A 19,728-nucleotide genomic window follows, 5' to 3' on the forward strand; every position below is an offset into this window, starting at 1 on the left:
TGATACCCAAATGCACAATAACATCCCGTATCCATCCGATACCCAAATGCACTGTCCAGATCCACAGAACGAGGATATACTGTATTTGGCCAACCCAAATGTATAACAACATCCCAAATCTATTAGATACCCATATGCACAATAACATCCCAATCCCCAGAACAGGGAGGGATACACCTTTATTTGGCCAATCCAAATGCAGAATAACATCACAAACCCCAGAACAGTAATACCCAAATGCATGATAACATCCCAGATTCCCAGAACATGGATATACTGTACTGTATCTTTGTTTGGCCAATCCAAATACACAATAACATCCCAGACCCACAAAACAGTGATATCTTTATGCAGCCAACCCAAATGCACAGTAACATCCCAGACCCACAGAACAGGGATACCTTTGTTTGGCCAACCTATATGCACAACAACATTCCAAATTCACAAAACAGTGATAACTGTATGTGCATAATAACATCCCAAATCTACAAAGCAGTGATACCTTTATATGACTGTCCAAAATGCAGAATAACATCCCAAATCTACAAAACAGTGATTACTTTTGTTTGGCCAACCCAAATGCACAATAACATCCCAAATCCACAGAATGCAGGATGCATTTGGGTTGGCCAAATAATGGTACTGTTTTGTGGATTTGGGATGTTGTTATACTTTGTTATATGGCCAGCGCTGCCAGGGTGACCAGATGTCATAACCGCAAAGGAGCACAAGGCATCACAAAATATAAGACATTCCAGAAAAATGTGGGGTATCACAAAATAAAAGCTAGAAATACGAATATAAATGTAAATTCATGCTTCTTAGTCATGCTCAAAATGGAGTACATTTTGAAATTCCTCCTGGACAGACAGCTGAAAAATGGAGGACATGCCCTGGAAAAGGAGGATGTCTGGCCACCCTGCCAACACAGCTCCCCATGAATATATTGCCTTGGGGGCGAGTTCGAAATCATTTATGACTTACATTGCTCCTAAGGCAAATCTTTGGCAAGATTTTGTAAATCTTGGCACGGTTTGGCCTTCCTTTGAGGCTGAGAGAGTATGGTTTGCCCAAGTGGGTTTCCATGGTTGGGCTGGGATTCGAACTCTGATCTCCAGAGCCTTAGTGCAACATCCAGATTGCTTTGCCTTATTTCCTTGGGGAGAATTTCCAATGTCCAATTTAAATGAGAAATTGTTTTGTGTACGGAGGAACTCCTGGCTTGAAAATGGGCGCCCATAAATTTGCACAACTTTGCAATTAATTCAACTCTTGTTGGTAGTGTGTGGCTTCTCTTGTCTGAATAGCCAAGGAGGGAGCTGCTTCTTGTTTCCATTCACCCATCCCTCTTCATTCATTCTGTTTTCTTCAGAGGAGATGGGGGACTGTTGAGTGGGCTTCCCCTCAATTGCAACCATTTTAACTCATGTGCCTTGCCTACTTCTGTCTGCAGTACCTGGGCGCTGCGTATATGTGCAATAGAGAGGATAATTGCCTTTCTTTTGTTTTTACTGTAACTTTGGACTCTACAGTGTGCAAATCTACAACTGGGGAAGAAAACGCAGATCATGTTGCCTTTTGCAATTTGGTGATCGAATGTCCTTGCGTAAAGGGAAAGCACCTCCTTTGTTCCAAACCAGTTCATGTCAAAGAGTATCTTTTTTAGTGTTTGAAAAATCATATGGAAAGGTGTTTGGTTTGGGGTTTTGTTTTGGTCTCTAGGATGGCGCCTTGAACCAGTTTTTGCGAAGGCGAGAGAGGACTAGAAACAGGTTGACCTTTTTCATTTGGGTTTTTATGTTCATTAGGCAAAAATATTGCTGGTTTATAGATGGTTGAAATTGCCTTGTTTGATCCTCTCTTCCTCCACGATCAATTCAGGCTTTAGGAGCCTTGTTTTTCTGTGCATGTGTAAAACAGAGGGATTTGGAGAAAATTCTGTATGTTGTAAGCCCTGGGGACGAATGAGAAACAGGGCAGGTAAAGGAGTGTGTGTGTGTGTATGTTTAACTTAATCCTGTACACATCTACTCAGACGTAAGCCTCCTTGAGTTCCTTAAGACTTATTCCCATTAAGGTGGCAGCCCCAATGTTTACAAAGAACAGCTTTACGCTGGTGCAGTTTTACAATTTTGGCGATAGACGTTTTGTGCCTTAGTTGTGCCCAATCCCATAGTTGTTTTATTAACAATCGGATTTGATTTTTATTTTTAAAGGTGGATTTTCTTTTTAAATGAGTTTCGGAGTCCTATAAGAGCGGTTCCCTTTGGCTAGTGCACTAAAAAAGCAAACATTAAGTGGTGTGTTTGAGATAGCAAACCGAATAAAACATTGCTTATCCTTTCTCGGAGACAAAAAGGCCCCGTAGTTCAGTTTAAAAACATACACGCCCTCTTTGTCTTTTTGTTGTCGCTCCTCATGTTCAAGGGAAATGGTCTCTTAAATCAATGTTTTCCCCCTTCTCAGCTGCTTCTTGCCACTCCCCACGTAGTAGTGAAAGGAACATCTAGTCTTTAATTTTCATGTGACTTTTTTGCTTTTAAAAAACAACAACGCATAGAATGTGTCATAGCTTTAACAGGTTCTTCCATTTTCGGTCATAAAAAGCCATGCATTCCTAAATAGGAATACGCCAGCGTTTGGAACCCATACTAATGTGGGAAGGCTGTGTGTGTATATGTGTGTTTGTTTTGAACCTTCAATTGATATCTATGTGAAACTGCTATATATATGGTAGGTAAAATAGTAAATAGGTTACATGCGTGGAAAGAAAGAGAAGGATCTGGCGTTAAAGAAGAGGGTCTGTTTTGTTTGGGTGTTTTGAAAACATGGGTGCAAATGACATGGCCTCAATACCCTGAAGGTATCAGGTTCCTCTCTGATCTGGGTCTAAACAGGGTCAGCTGTGGTTACTATGTGGATGGGACACCACCAATGAATACCAGGTGCTTTAGGCTATATTGCAGAGGAGGGAACCTGCAAAACCACCTCTTGAGTATTCCTTGCCTAAGAAAGCCCTATGAAATTCTTGAGGTCGACAAGCAACTTGAAGGCATGCAACACACACAAATGCCATGCATTTTTAAAAAAGCAGCTAGCTCCTTTATTAATGAGTTCTTACATTTTTTAAAAAGGGTCCTACATTTAATTCCTACCTGTTTTTTTAGCTTGTTGCTCTGGAGGAGGTTTAATGCCCTTTCTAATCCTTTTCCCGGTGTTGACATTGCTGATGGATTTGAAATGAAAGCAGCCTTTTGCCCAGATTGTGTTGATTTGTGTGAACCAAGGTGAGCGGATCTTAGGAGAGGAAGGTATCTATCCCCATTGTGGGTTGTGTTTGTCCTGAAACCGTGCTGTTTAACAGCCTGTTTCAGCTCAGTTTTGGTGAGATCTCTATCTCAGGACACTTAGTAAAGAAAAAGAACCCTTATAGCTATAATTACTTGTGTGTCTCTGTGTATAGTATCCACATCAATATCTCTTAATGTGCTTGCTGATAAAGCAAATATGGTTATGAGCGAGCAGATTGGGTAATTTCCCTGCGTGATTTAGGGCCTGGCGTGCAAAACGGTTTCGGTACGAAGGGAATCAAACTGTGTGCCAGATAGGAACCGAGGCGATCCAAGGACCACGTATTTCTTCACAAACTTATCAATAAGGGATTATGGCAAGAGACTGTAATGAGGAGTACACACACACACACACACACACACACACACACACACACACACACACACCCCGCCTCTTGTTTGGTATCCGAACAAAGGGTTGCATAATTCATGAGATACAACAATGATTGTGGTTTTCTTTAGCGTACAGTGTGTTGACGGTACTTGTTATGGAATGGCATGTTGAGGGTAGTGGTAGTAAATCACATTGCAGGAGGAAAAAAAACATTGTGAGTTGGGCAAAAGGTTCAAATCTTCATTCCAATAGAAAGAAAGCATCAAAGGGGAAGGAGTAAAGTTGAACTCTGAGGTTCTAGCAGCGATATGAACATGAGAAATGAGAAAATGCAGTATTAGTAAACTGGTACCATGCTTATGTGAGAAGGCAATTCTGGTTAGGTTTATTTAAGATTGTGTAGTCACACTACACAATTTATAGCAGTTTGGATGGATCCTGAGAGAAGTTTGGCAAAACTACTGTAGATTTGACTCAGGCCATATTACAACAAGTGCTTTTTGGCTGAGCGAAGAACAGAAAGTGCAGTCTTGCTTTTACTTTATTTAACTGTTCCTTTAAAGAATGGATTTCATCATCATGATCTGAGACATATTCAAAGCTTGAGTGCCCTTCCCTGTTCCATCGTATTTATACACTTCCTTAGAAGAAGGAGTAGTATTATTGCAGATTGCTCAAAACGTTTTTGTGGTTATGGTTTTTGAGGTGATATTTCTTAGAGGAAAAAAAAGGTTGCAGTGTGCTAAAAACATGCAAGCATTTTGTTATCTTAGCCAGCAGCAGAGAAGCAATGTGAAATGTGTCCTTTCACATTCATTTTGAATTTAAAAAACTTTAGAACACGTGTGTGAATTTTTTCACTTGCTCTTTAGCAAGTGTGTTTAGAGGGAGCCCATGTGAGCCAACTTAGTGTTGCAATTTGTGGGTCGGACTATGACACTGGAGACCAGGCATTGACCGGTTATCCTTGGGCAAGTCACACTCTCTTAGCCTCAGAGGAAACCAAAGGCAAAGTCTCTGTGACATGAAAACCCTGTACAAAAGTTTACCTTTAGGTTCTCCATAAGTCAGGAACGACTTGAAGACACACACCAAGAAGTGCGTTTAGGATTGCAGCATAACTAGTACAGTGGGTTCTCCACTTTTGCTAGGATTAGGAGAACAGGGCCCCTGTGAAAGTAGAAAACCCGCAAATAAGAAAACACTACTTCTTTTAACCTGCAAGACCACCTCTCTAGGAATCTCTAGACCCTCCAGCGCAACTGTATGGTCAACATCTTCCAAAAGTAGACCATGGAATCACGCCGGAAGACCTACAAATACCCACAAAACTGTTTTCTTTAGGAATTTCTAGGTTTTCCAGCACAATTTTATGACCCATTTCCAGAAGAATTGTGTTGGAGGACTTAGAGATTCCTAGAGAGAATATGTGTATGTAGAGAGATCTTGTAGGACCTTTGAGACTAACTTAAAGAAAGTACACTGCAGTCTACTTCCTCAGATGCTTTTAGAGAGAACATATTAATCAAAACTGCAAAAGTCACACATGTGGAGGGTTGACTGTACTAAAAACAGCAAACACTCCCACTTGCCTAAATGGTGTCCCACCAACAAGCATACTTTGGGGGGGTCCTACCAAAACCTCAAAAGCTCAGAGGTGTTCTTTAAGTATCTAAATACATTTTGCATGCAATAAAGCGTGATAATAAAAGCTGAGAGAAACCCAGAGGCTTTCTGATTCCCCAATCCATAGCATGAATGTTTATTTGAAATGGTTGGCAGTAAGTACCATTTGGCACCGTCTTCTTTAGGAAATGCATTCCTTATAGGGGTTTGGGGCTTCCATTCTGTCTCTTATGGGATAGTTGAATTAAACTTTGTGAGAACTGAATGCATATGAGCTTAACCTGTTACATGCTGTAGTTTAGGATCCATTATCTAGTTGAATCCATCATAAGAGCAGGAATCCACTGCTAGAGGACTGCTGAGCTGTGACCAGCTAACCTCTGTTTAAAAGCCTTCATTTGAGGAGAGTACACTACCTTCTAAGGTAGCACATTCCTCTGTGGCACAGATCTTACTGTTCTTTATTAAAAGTGGAACATTGGGTGCCTTGACCACACAGAGTACAGCAATTTGTTCTTTCTAGCCAAGAAAGTCAAAGAAGAAAGTGCTAAGGAAGGCTTAACGTTGAACATTAAGGAAACAACAACAATGACCACAGACTATCTACCTGAATTCATCATGGATGACGAGAAAATCAAGACAATGATTTCCCATGGCATGGATCAGACATTGATCAGAGTGGAGACTGGAGTCGAGAAATCAGAAGAAGACAAGGAATGGGAAGGGTTGCAATGAAAGAGCTAGACAAGATTATGAAGTGCAAAGATATACAACTGAACACTAAAGATAGGATGGTGCAAGCTGTTGTATTCTCCATATACTTTCCAGGGAATCTGGAAATTTCAATCAAGTTGAGGAAAATGGGATATGCAAGGAAGGACCATTCCATCAGTGCCTCTGAAACATTCAGCTCTTCTTCTGTTCCTCATGGCTGTGTCTGGATGTGAGGCCTGGACAGTGAAGAAAGAGGATAGAAAGGAAATCAACGCATTTGAGATGTGGTGCTGGAGAAGAGTGCTGAGGATACCATGCATGGTCAAGAAGACAAACACATGGATTCTAGAACAGATTAAGCCTCAACTTCCCCTGGAAGCCAAGACGACTGAGGGGCTGTGAAGACGCACTCCCCGATGCACACCTCGACTCTGCCCCCATGGCAGCGTGACACCATACGCTGCACCACACATTGCGTGTCATCATAGTGCTCCTCTGGCGTTGCATTTAGATGATGCAGCATCAAAGGAGAGTCATAAAGCTGTGGCGCTGGTGGCTATGGCACCCTTTCCAGGATGCAAAAAGGAGCTGCTTTTTACAGCTACTTTTTGCACCGTAGAAAGGCTGGACTGGGGCTGCAGTGTGTGGTTGCCACGACCCTGATTTGGCAAAGAAGAAGGTGGTTGCAGGCCACCAGTCTGCACAGCCCCTCAATTGAGGCTGTTGTACTTTGGCCACATCATGAGAAGGCACAACTCACTAGAAAAGCTGCCAGGGAAGGTGGAAGGCAGTAGAAAGAGAGGAAAACCACTCAATCAGGGAGACCATGGTCTTGAACCTTCAGGACCTGAACTGAGTATTTGAAGGCAGGGTAGAGGTTTGGAGATGTTTGGACATGAGTCCAGGTGGACTTGAAGGCTGTTAACAACAACAGCCACATAAATGTTAGTAAACCTAGTGTTAACAACAAAGAGTCTGGGGGCAAGTTAACATAGTTAGCTTGATAGACTTGGAATATAGCATTTTAGATTATTGAAAAATCTGGTTTAATATGGGAGCAAGAAGCCTTTTAGGAAAACCTTGTTGCTGTAGTCTAGCAGCTGGTAGTTACTTTGTAAGCCATCTTGGAAATTAATTTTAACACAAGTGTACTATGGATTTCTTTCCTTTTTTGTGTCTTCACATCCAATAAGAAAAAAAAAGAAAATGCTACACTGAAGTCCAAAACATGCCATTGTCAGTCCAAGCTTTATTTTTCAAGTACATATTTTTAGGATTAAGGTGGTGGTGTTTTTCCTAGGAATTAAGGAGTTAATACTAGCAGTAGTAGTTTTAAGTCACATGCATAATTTTATGCAGGGCGGGATGGGTAGGAGGAAGAATGGAGTTGAATTTAGTGATTTTGTTTCCTATGGGATGCCAGTGAATAACATTAAAACAAATTATGTGCAAGCGGTTAGGGAGAACGTTATCATGTGCAAACTTATTATTGATGCCACAGCAAACGGAAAGCGATAGCCCTGTTTGCTTAGAAGTGTGAATTGAGATTGTGTCCCAAACTGACTGTGACTTTACCTCTGTTTATGTTTTGAAATTTGCTCTTGTTTGAAAGAAGGGGCAGAACCTTCCCTTTGGAAAGTAGTTCAAGGGAAGCATGGATGCGGCAAAACCCAGCCAGTCTGGCGTTGGTGAGAGTTGCGGAGAGAGTCTCATGTGTTTTGATGGAATTGCTGATGCCTGTCAGTAAACACGGCACTGACCTTCTGGACTTCTTCCTATCTTGGCTGTTTGAACAATCCTGCTATTAAAACAAAACACAAAGCAGTGGCAATCTTGTTTTTTAAGCTTCCTAGATGTTAAGACAACTCTTTTATGGCAATGATAGTTGGGGCTGTCCACTGACCTCTACTCCAGTTGCCAGAAATCTTGGAGAGCTGATTCAAAAAGTCTTTTTTCCAGCCCCACTATGGAGGCTGTGTGTCATGGGGGTCTTGGCAGGATTTGAACATAAGAGGATAGGAAGACTTTCTCCATGCAGAATGGGTTTCCTCTTAGTAATGATCCAGCTCCGTTATAGCAAGGCCAATAGTCGTTGTTGTGTGCCTTGAAGTCATTTCCAACTCAAGGTGACCCTATCAATCCTATCACAGGGTTTTCTTGGCAAGGATTTTCTGCCAGAGGGGTGGGATTGCCATTGTGATACTCTGAGACTAAGGCCCTTATCATACGAGGAGCTTACCGTGCGGTAATCGTAGCCCAAACATTGCCCAAATGCTCCAGAAGCGAAGAGATGGGATTGCCCGTTGCGCTTCTGAAACGTTACCAAAGCACTCTTGTAGTTCTTCCGCCGACCAATCGTTCTCAGAGAAGCCATTTTTGTAATAATGGAAGATCCTGTTATTACAAAAATGGCTTCTTTGCAAATGATTGGTCGACGGAAGAACAGCGGAATGTCTCAATTACGTTTCAGAAACACGATGGACGATTCCATCTCTGAGCTTCTGGAGCCTTTGAGCAACTTTTGGGCTACGATTACCGCACAGTTAGTCTCTCATGTGATAGAGTCCTAAGTGAGTGTGACTTGCCCAAAGTCACCCAGTGGGTTTACATGGGTGAGGCACCTAGTCCTGTCTCCTATCCGCAGTTGAGATGCAACCTATTGGGTCTGGACAAAGGTAGATATGATGTTTAACCACCAGCTGCTGTTAAATGTGTCTAGTTATTTTACAGTTTTAGATGGCAGCCTCTTCATATTGTCTCCAAAGCTGTTATTTGATCCTGAGTTGATGCTAGTAGAAGCTTTTCTTGTGTTTAGGTAGATAGTTCACCCCTGGAGGGGGGCTCATTGGGATTGTGATGTGTGAGAAGGACTAAGACCTTTCCTCTACGCTGCAGTTCACATGTAGCTTCACTCCTCTTGCCCCCAGCAATTAACATCATTCATAACTAGTTTGGTTTCCAACGTGGCTCAGAGTAAGGAAGATTCTTGGCATTCAGGGATATTGCTGCATGTCCTAGTTGCAAAAGTCAAGCGGTTACCCAAGGTCTTCAGAGGTTGTTGTTGTTATATCTATTTATATCCTGCCTGTCTCCCAATAGACAGAGACCTGAAGCAGCTTCCAACATAACTGAACAAAACCCCCAGACAATGGAAAGTGTTGTTAAGTAATATTAAAATGCAATTGAACGTGATAGTATTAAAGCAGCAACTACATTGAAAACAATTTGAAAGCACCCAAGGAAGAGATAAAGGAAGAAAGTGTACCATCCCCATTAATTCAAATGCCCCTAAGTTTTACCCTCGCATTATTTATGGGTCACATCAAAATCCATAATTTTGGCCCTCGATTTATACATGAGGTTGACTTATAGTTGAGTATATACGGTAAATCTGCATGAATTGGTTCAGTTTAAGAGGATCAGTTCAACTTATATTCATGAAGAGTAGGCTGTGATCTAGTTCATGTGGAGCAGCCTTCACAGTCAGTTCACATACACTCATCCCTCCATATTTGTGGCTTTGATATTTGCGGATTTGATTATTCACAGATTTGATTAATATGTTCTCTCTAGGAATATCTAGGTTCTCCAGTGCAACTCTGTGGTCGACTTTAACTAAAAGTTGTACTGAAAGCCCTAGAGATTCCTAGGGAGAATACTCTACTAGGCATTTGTAGCTCCTCCAATGCAGTCCTATGGTCAGTGTCTGTCGGATGTTGACCACAGAGTTGCACTGGAGGATCTAAGAATTGTACAGAGGTGTCCTCTCAGGTAAAAACATGGTGTTTTTGTTATTTGCGTTTTCCCCATATTCACGGGGGTCTTGTGCCCCTAACCCTAGCAGATATGGAGGGACAAGTATATTTCCATCACCATTGAACAGGCTAACATGGATAGATGGGGGTTGGAGTTCAGCAACACCTGGATGGGCTACAGGTTCCCCAACCCTGGTCTCCATGGCATGTGAACTGACTGTGAAGGTTGCTTCCCCTGAACTGTATGATAAAATGGTCTGGTGCAATGGTTAGAGAAGGAATATCCCTGGACTCGTCCTTGCTTGGTGGTGAAATATCTTGGATGACCTTGGCCTAGGCACACAATCGCAGCCTCATCTAAAAGGATGGTTGCGTGGATAAATTGGAGTTGGGGAGCCTGGAACCTATGTTTGTCACTTGGATCTTCACCATGGGGGAAAAACAGATGGGTAGTCACAAGTATATTGCATCGGTTAAGATGAAACCTCCGGTATGCTTCCACCTTGTAGAGGCAGATGGATCGTAGCCAAGCCAATGTCATCGCTTTTGAAGTTCAGACACAGCAGTATTGTGAATGTGATATGTTAAATACACTTGTCACCGCTGTTTTAATGTGTGGAATGGTCCTGAACAGAAGAATTTGCTATTATTGGAAAACTCAAGTACTATAGTTAATGGGAAGTGTGGCTGGAGTAAAGCTTTGTCGGAGACGTCTGCGTCGGACGTGCATTTATTTTCATGTACTTTTCCATTAATTCTCCATAAACCAGTTGTGTAAAGTTTGCACATTCAGTTAGCCCTCCATATCCATATCAAGGGAAAATTTATGCATCGGTGTAAGGTTTTGTTTAAGGAGTTACCAAGAGAAGTTGTAACTTGTTTTAATGCGTTTGTTATGTTTGTTATTTGTTTAATGTCAGTTGTTAGTTGCTAGATGTCAGTGGTATAAGTATAATAATAATAATAATAATAATAATAATAATAATAATTGTTTGGAAATTCAAAAGTAACCCCAACTCTCTTATTTTCTGTGTATGCAGCATTGACGTAGCTTGCTAGGGCTTGGTATACGCATGATATTTTGAGTATGGAAGAATTCTGTGCGTACACAGAGTGAGTTTTTTCCTCCTTTGTACAAAGAAGTAGTTCTTTATAAGGTGCCACATATTTGATGAGGTCTTTTCTGTTTGGCCATTCCTCTCTCCCTTTCTCTCCTCCTGACAACAATGGGATTCCAGCAAGGAATGGAATATTTTCACTTCGTACGTAACGGTGGAAAAGTCTCTGCCGTGGCGTAATCTTTGTCGATTGAAGTTCCTGTTTTGGTAACTCTTGTAAAAATACACAAGCTGTTCTTTGATGGACGGACCCTGGGTATTTGTGTGTGTTTCTCCTTTCTAAGGTCACGGGAGTGTATCCTGTTGGAAGGGGGAATGAAAAAAATCCTTGCATTGTAAGAGTTAAGTCAGGAATTCACTCTGCAGTTTGCTCAGATTCCTTTTGTTAAGGGGGTTGGGGTTGCAAAATGCTTAGGATTTCTGAAATTCCTGACCCTACAACTTAACTGGATGAAGAAGCTGATTTATTCATGGGTGCTTCTCCTTTTCCGTGCCCTTCCCCTTCTACTTCCAAGATTTACAGGAAAGGAGGGGGATTTTTACTACCGGTTGCTTCTCTTTTCCTTTGTACTGAAAAGCAGCCTTTCAGGAGTGAGAAAGCTGTACTTCCTGTTGCTGTGTCTTGAGGATGATATGCAAGGAACAGATCTTGGAAGTTTAGTTAGTTGTTTGGGTTTTTGTCGGGGGAGTTTTGAAGGTTTTTTTTTCTTCCACGTTGCACCAGTCTTCCTCTGTAGAGTTGCTCCTACACTTTTACACAAGAGATTACCAAACACTGGCTCTGTGGGATGGACTGGAAGCAGTTTCTGATGTGTTTCTCATTCTGTCTAGAACTTGGGAAAAGTTCTATTTTGGAGTACGGTTCACAGAACTGTGCAGCATGGGAGCTGCAATCCAAAAAAGTAACTTTTCCATGTGGTGGCACTCACCAAGAATGGGAAGAACAACAGGTAGCATCCATGAACATGCCAGCCATTCACAAGTGGCCAGAATGAACTAGAAATCTTGACATCCAAGTTGATGAAAGATAGTATAGGATGAATGGGCCCTAAATTTATGTAGTGGTATGTCTTGATAAACTTAGCGAGTTCTTTTACTAACCCAAATGGATAAGATTCAAAGATATAGCCATGTTAGTCTGTGGAATCATTACGTAGAGAGATCTTATATCAGCTTTGAGACTAACTGTAAGAAAGAAGTTGCAGCATGAGCATCTGAGGAAGTAAACTTACGTCTACAAAAGCTCATGCTGCCAATTCCTTTCTTACAGTTAGTCTCAAAGCTGATACAAGATCTCTGTACGTACCAAACTGGTAAGGCTGGCCAATAACTTTGGTTTAAGTTTTACTTGGATCCATCTTGTGAATGCATAAACTGGTGATTCTGCCTAGTGTTTCCAGAACTTGTCCTAGGAAAGAAAAACCATTTAGCTGCCCTCGACCTGCACCCCATCTATAGACACAACCCTTGTTAATGTTTTGTGACCTTTTCTCTATTAACTCGCCTGCCTAGTGAAGGTTTGTGGTTAATAGGACTTCAGTTTCTTCTACTGAAACATTACCATAGAAGGCTAAACAGAATTGGTTTGCTTTTCGTGGGCACGAACTGAGCGATGTGCTTCTACAGTTGTGTCTTGTGTATTGTTAAAAGGGAATTGCACTGGTATGGAAACAACTCAGCATCTCTGTGATTATTAAATGAGTTGTGGACCACATTTCCCCCCTTGTCACCTATTCTCTTGAGCCTTTTAATTCTTCAGTCTTGGTCATCAGGGGGAAAATTGTAACTTGGTAGTACAATACGCTTTGCATAGGAAAGATTCAGAATTCAGTTTCTCCAGGTAGGGCTGAATTCCTATTCCATGGCAGTGTAAGTAGTCTGTATATGTATAATATAGCTGTTGTTGTTGTTGTGTGCCTTAAATTTCCAACTTATGGTGACCCTAAGGCGACACTGCCATGGGGTTTTCATGGCTGGATTTGTTTAGAGGGGGCTTGCCATTGCCTTCCTCTGAGATGTGAGTGTGAGCTGCCCCAAGTCACCCAGTGGTTTTCTATGGCTGAGTAGGGATTAGAACCTTGGTCTACTTCAACATTCAAACCACTACACAAGAGTTGCTCACACCATGATGGCTCTCATACTACAGTTAGTATGGGTGGGTTTCATAAAGCAGTTTTTCATTGTATGGAAAGTTATTGGAATAAAACTCTGATGACAGCATGGTTTGGGTGGCATGGGTTCTAGTTTAGGAGAGTGGCATACTAATTCAGTTCAAGGTGTGTGTGCCCAGTGTATCCTCCAAACTGATGAAGGATAGTATAGGATGAATGATCCCTAAATTTATGTTGTTGTGTGTCTTGATAAACATATGTGAGTTCCTTCATTTGGCCACAGCCCATGAAATCCATCTTCATTTATGCAGGGAATTCATGTTTTCCTGTGTAGAAGGTGGAAATTACCAAATGCATTACTACTGAAATGCATAAAAAGAGTTAGCTTTCTGTGTTTGGCCATAGATCATGGAGGGAGCAATTTTCATCCTTCCAACTATGCCCCCCATCATGAAGCATACTCACTTGTCTATATGGAGTGGAAGTGATGTTGCATTGCTTCTAGTTGCTGTCACTGGCTAATGCGTAGCTGTAGAAATGGGGTTTTGGGCATGGTTTCAGGTGTTTCAGCATGGTTTTCAGGCAAAATTGCCTGAAAATATGTGTAATTTCTTTTTAAAGAAGCAGATTGCAGTTTTTGAAAGGGTTGAGGGGGACTAATGTAAGGCTTACCAGGCCACAAATAGGACATCAAGCGCCGCATGTGAATCATGGGGTTACAATCCCCCACCTTTGCTTTAGAACTTTCCTCCTTCTCAGATGCATAGGGAAGTCAACATATGGGCCATACATAACATCTTGCACATTTTTAGCATCTCTACCCTTTTCATTTGGCTGCAGATGGCTTTCCCATGATTTTTTAAAAGCATAAATTACATCTTAAATATGTTTACGCTCAGCTTTGGTGAGTCTTAAGATGGAAATGTTATTTAAGTTGGAAAAACCTAGCAAGAATATGCTTTGACGTTTGAATTTGGGAGCAGAGGAAGTTTGTGGGTATACTTTCAGGGTTTTCAGTTGGACCTAGCAGAGGCAGCTGTTCATGGAATTTGATTGCAAACTTGAAGGCTGTGTGATGGTTGGGTTTTGTAGGATTCTGAGTCCCTCTAAACAAAGATTATTCAAGATGTCCATATCCTTGTGCTGTCCTTACCTTGCGGTCTCTATGACACCACCTTGGCATGACAAAAATGCTTCCCTGTAGGGACCTCTGAGTTGACCTGGATACAGAACATGTGTCTGGCAGAGCTAGGAAGCAGTCTTTGGAGAGCTTGAGGATATCTTTCTTTTTACTACTAGGTGCTCTGCTGTTGCAATGGCTGATGTAAATGAACATGAAAGCGTGTGATATTTGAGACATTAAGCATAGTTATATAAATTCTCCGCATTACGTAGCTGTGAGAAGGAAGCTGCTTTTTTGCGTGAAAGGGTGAATGATGAGCATTGTGTCGGGTTTTTTTGAACATTGGAAGTTGCATCACAGTACACATGCGCATGCACACGCGCGCACACCCTTCTCTCTTTGTGTTTGCATAAAATACAGTCCAAAGAAAACAAAAAGCAGCCAAGAAGAAACTGTAGTACTCTTTGAACTGGGATTAGTTTGTCTCTCTTTAATACAGCAATTTTCAGGGTAAAATGAACAAAAATAAGAGTGGATGTGTTCTGCGGTCCTTAGATACAGCAGAATAAATGTTCTGAAACAAAAAACAAGATGGGAAGAAAGGGCGAATCAAGGGAAGGAGGTCAAAAATGAAATGTTAAAGCATGATTTGTTGATAAATCATGTTGAACTGCACCTCCCAGCGACCCTAACTAGCTTAGCCAGTGGGGGATGGATGTTGGGAGTTGCAGTTCAACAACATCTGGAGTATTATTATTATTATTATTATTATTATTAACCTTTATTTATAAAGCGCTGTAAGTTTGCACAGCGCTGTACATAAATTTTTTAGTCAGACGTAATACACAATTCCCACCCCTGCCTTAGGCTCTTCCAGTCCCTTTTAATGTAGGAAGATGGCAGTTTGGGCATCTGGAGTCACATACTTAGCTCTAACTAGTTCCTTGGTAGCATAATTGGAGTATCCTTGTTGGCCATATAGCAAAGTACAGTATCATCCAAAATCCACAAAACAGTGAGACCATTATTAGGCCAACCAAAGTGCACATTATACATGTTGCAAGCTTTCAGAGCTTCACTGGCTTCTTCATCAGGAAAAGGTGTTAAAAATGATACAGGAGAAAGAACAAAAAAGGTGATGTGAGGGTGAATCAAAGTTGCATTTCAGAAGTAATGCAGTGAATGGGAACAAAGCCACTGCATTAGGGTTATAATACTTTTAAAAGTTACTGTCTTTGAGGAAATTTTCAATTTTTATGTGATTCTTTTAGCAATCCCAAATATTCCTTTTAAAACTGTTAATGAAAAGTCATGAAAAAGTAACATGTGGTGCCATGAGCAATATGTTACTACCCTTGTAACAAATAACATTAGTGAATTATTTGAACACACACACACAACAACAACAAATAACGGCAATGAACTATATATTCATTGATATATATGATGAAAAGTAACTTTTAAAGCTCTACTTGAGATTGGTTGTTGATGAGATGGAAGCATTTCTAATGCTTCATATTGGAACATATAGCAATATATATTCCAACGTTGCTGCCTTGGAAGGAGAATAGTGTTGTGCTTACAGTCTTGTTGATGTTATTTTAAAAGCAAATAATAACATTTATTAATGCTGTTCTTCTGCCTCTCTTTCACTTTTCCCCTCCCCTTCCATCCCTCTCTGCATTTCGGATAACTCCAGTCTGTGGGCCAAACCTTGATCTCCGCAACAGCATCGATCAGCTCAGGGAGCTGGAGAACTGTACTGTGGTTGAAGGGTATCTCCGAATTTTGTTGATCCCCCAAGGAGAGGACTTCAGCAACTACCGCTACCCTGAACTCACAATGATCACGGACTACTTGCTGCTGTTTCGTGTGGCCGGCCTGGAGACCCTGAGTGACCTCTTCCCCAACCTCACGGTGATCCGGGGCAGGAACCTTTTCTACAATTACGCCTTGGTCATCTTTGAGATGACCAACCTCAAAGAGATTGGTCTACACAATTTGAGGAACATCACTCGGGGGGCCATCCGCATTGAGAAGAATTCGGATCTGTGTTACCTCTCTACCGTTGACTGGTCTTTGATCTTGGATGCTGTCTCTAACAACTACATCGTGGGGAATAAACCGCCGAAAGAGTGTGGAGACTTATGCCCAGGAACGGCGGAGGAGAAGCCACTCTGTGAGAAGACAGCCATTAACAACGAATACAGCTACCGCTGCTGGACTTCCAACCACTGCCAGAAAAGTAAGAACCATTGGTTAAACTGTCTCTTTCTAATGCATCTTGCTTTAAGCTAGCAGGACCACACATTTCTTTTCTCTGTTCTGTAATGTTGATTCAGAACTTGCACACCAGCTTTTGCCAACACAGTGCTTACCAGATGAGGTGAACTACAACTTCCATGGCCATGCTGCCTGGGGATGATGAGGGTTGTAGTCCAGGATATCTGAAAGGCACTGGGTTGAGGTAGGCTCTTGGATATTTAAAAAGAAACCCACATTTATGACTTATTACAGTGGATTCTATATCTGTTTACCGTCTTTCTGAAACAAAATCCAGGCAATGCCGGAAGTGTAAGTCTAATTTATATGTATGTTTATTGAGTTTGTATTTTGCCTTTCATTTGTGAGTATAACTAAACTATATCATGTACCCTTGGACCATTGATTGGTACCAACTTGGACTTTTACCAACTTTCCTACTTAGATTGGAAATGCTATGTTAGGATGCTTACAGAAAGAGTAGTGTGTTGTGAATGGATGGAGATCACCCAGGTAGAACCCTTCCTGAAATGATGCAACTCGAGAGGAGCATTACCAGTTCTATGTACTGAATGAGTAAATGAAGCATGTGGTGAGCAAGTGTGAAGGAAGTATTTTTGTAGGTATTGAACTGAATATGGGAATATTGCAAAACTAGGAGTGTCTTTGGAAGGTAGCGGTATCTTCCTTGAATGAATCAATGATCTTTAAGAACATGTTTAGAATGTGTGAATAAGGAGTTTTAGTGGATGTTGAACTGGGATGCTGAATATGGATGTTGGAAAATTGGGGATATCTTGCATGTAGTGAAAGTAGTGGTGTCTTTCTTGAGTGTGATCACTGACATTTTCCCCAACTGTTTTTGTGGTATATGTGATGTGATATACAACTAACCACATTACCAATTGTGGTGGGTAGGAGACATCTATATGTTTTTGGTACTGACAGTGATGTAGTGGAGCCAGAGCTCACAGGTTGAGCCCCAGAACATATCGATGATCAGAGGACACTGATATTATCTGTTGCCACTACCATGGACTCCCCTGTTTCCCTCTGATTTCACTTGCAATCCCCAGAGTAAGTAGTGTAGGGATGGATTTTCCTAGGAATCATGAGTTGCTATGAATTGTTTCTTTTCTAATTTAAGGAAGTTTATGATGGCTGGGTCTTGAGTTGGTAAAAAATAATCAGCTTTGTAAAAGATCTGCTCCAGGGGTTGGGGGGGATAGGGATACACCTAGAAGTTCTATTAGACCAACCTGAACTTTTGGACCTTTTGGCAGAAGTTGAATCTTGCTTGAGGATCAACAGATGCCTAGAGAAGTGTTTTCTGTAGGAACCTCTAGGATCTCCAGCACAAGTCTACGGCCAACTTTTGACGGAGTTGCCCTGGAGGACCTAGAGATTCCTAGAGAGAACGTATTCATCAAAACTTCAAATAATCAAATCCGCAAAAGTCAAAGCTGCAAATATGGAGGGCCAACTGAATATCATCACCATCATTGCAAGTCTCCCTCTGCAAAAAGAGATATATCTTTAAGAGTCATTCTATTACAAGGACTAATGGTAATGAATCTGGACTGGCAGAAGGAAAACTTGGCTCTTAGTCATGGTGTGCTTGAAGGGGATCCACTGCCCTTTCTCGGAAGGGAAAAACAAGGGAAGTATAAATGTTCAATTGTTTGAAAGGGAGCTTCCTGTTTACTCGGCTTGGTTGTTTAAGCAGAAGAGAAACAAGGAACACAACAGGAGCGCAGCAGAAAGGGAGGGAGGACAGAAAACAAATGCTTAGTGTTTGGTTTGGTAATTAACTTGGATTTCCTTACAGTCCACTTAAGCATCTCTGCCCAGTGGAACCCCCTGGAATATTTCTCAGAGCCAAGTTCATGGTTTCTGCAAGGATGTGGCATGAGGTCCCAATGATGGAGAGGAGAAATACATTGTGATAATCCTTCCCCTCTTGAAATATGGTGTATGGTGGGTAAGGTACTGGCTGCCCAAAAACTGTAATAGCTTCTTGTCCAGATATTGTATATCCCCAGGTATCAATTTCCCTCTGTGTCTCTCTTTCTCTCTGGATGAATTACAACACCCCACAATCTATCACCAATGCCAAAGGAACAATAAAAATATACAGTGGGCCCTTGTTATTCACTGGGGTTTGGTTCCAGGATACCAAAATCTGTGGATGCTCAAGTCCCATTAAATGCAGTGGCATGGTGAAATGGTGTCCCTTATATAAAATGACAAAATCAAGGTTTGCTGTTTGGAATTTATACCTTTTAAAAATACGTTCAAGCCGTGGATGCTTGAATCCGTGGATAAGCTGGTACACTAGAACTAATATTGATAAGCAACGTATTTAGTTTGACGGTTGTGAATATTCTATTACGAGGTTGGTGTTTGTTGGGTGTCTTTTTGTTTTATATGTATATATGTATCTTAGGGGTTTTATTTTCAAAGAAACAGTAAAACTATACTTAAAATAAATAAGCAAGTTAACTTGTACGCTTGACGGGCACGTCTTGTGACGGCCTTCCCATACGTACCTAGAATGGCATGTTGGACTACAGGTAGGTAGGCATTTGCACAGATCCAGCATGGCTGTTCTTAAATTCATAGGATTTGTAGGCTTTCTTAATTCTCCTTTTAACTGGTTGGCTGTCGCGGGAGGCAGATTATGCATTGATAGCCCCCACCTGTATATGAATCCTTTGGTCTTTGTTGCAGCCGTCCAGGAAAGGATGCTGTGTGGGTGTATTGAACGCCTCTGTTTTGGGAACACTTAGTTCTTTTTGAGCAAGCTGGTCTGTTTAATTTTGTCGCTGAGCAAAAGCTGGTTATTGCAAACAACATGCACACACACACACACACACACACACACACAAAAGGGGTGGAGGAATTTTCTTTTGCTTTGTTCTCTTATGGAAACAGCAACAGAAATGGATGGTATAGGTAATAGCTTCGAGCGGCTCTGTAGGATGGGGATGGGGGAAAAGAAAGCCCATTTTAGTTTTGTTATTAAAAAACGACAATGATTGTACGTTCCTGCCGCCATCGCCTGTCTCTTCTTCTTCCCCACTCCCTCCACCTCCTGCTGGCTTTGAGTACTTGTATTCACGGTAGTTCCCACAGGCATTTGCTGGGTTGATCCTGCAATATTTACTCTTCGCTTTCTTCTTGGGCTGCAGGGGAGATGCCAACTGTGTTCCGCTTACATCTCCTTTTGGCAGTAGAAATGGAGAATTATGTTGCAATTCCGGATTTCCGGAAAAGTGAAGTGTTTGGATTGTTGCCAGCAGCTGCTGGGACGACGGAGTAGTTGTTCCTTTGCT

General features: G+C 41.5%; 1 protein-coding gene across 1 annotated transcript in view; it reads left to right on the forward strand.

Moving 5' to 3' along the window:
• The window catches only part of IGF1R (insulin like growth factor 1 receptor), a 146,120-nt gene that overhangs the window by 2,812 nt on the left and 123,580 nt on the right, over window positions 1-19,728 (forward strand). The window contains exon 2 of the mRNA XM_042472262.1: window positions 15,831-16,376. Within this exon, the coding sequence (XP_042328196.1) occupies window positions 15,831-16,376 (546 nt within the window). The remainder of the gene's footprint in view (window positions 1-15,830; window positions 16,377-19,728) is intronic.

The sequence above is a fragment of the Sceloporus undulatus genome, chromosome 6, assembly GCF_019175285.1.
Source record: "Sceloporus undulatus isolate JIND9_A2432 ecotype Alabama chromosome 6, SceUnd_v1.1, whole genome shotgun sequence".
Taxonomy (NCBI): Eukaryota; Metazoa; Chordata; class Lepidosauria; order Squamata; family Phrynosomatidae; genus Sceloporus; species Sceloporus undulatus.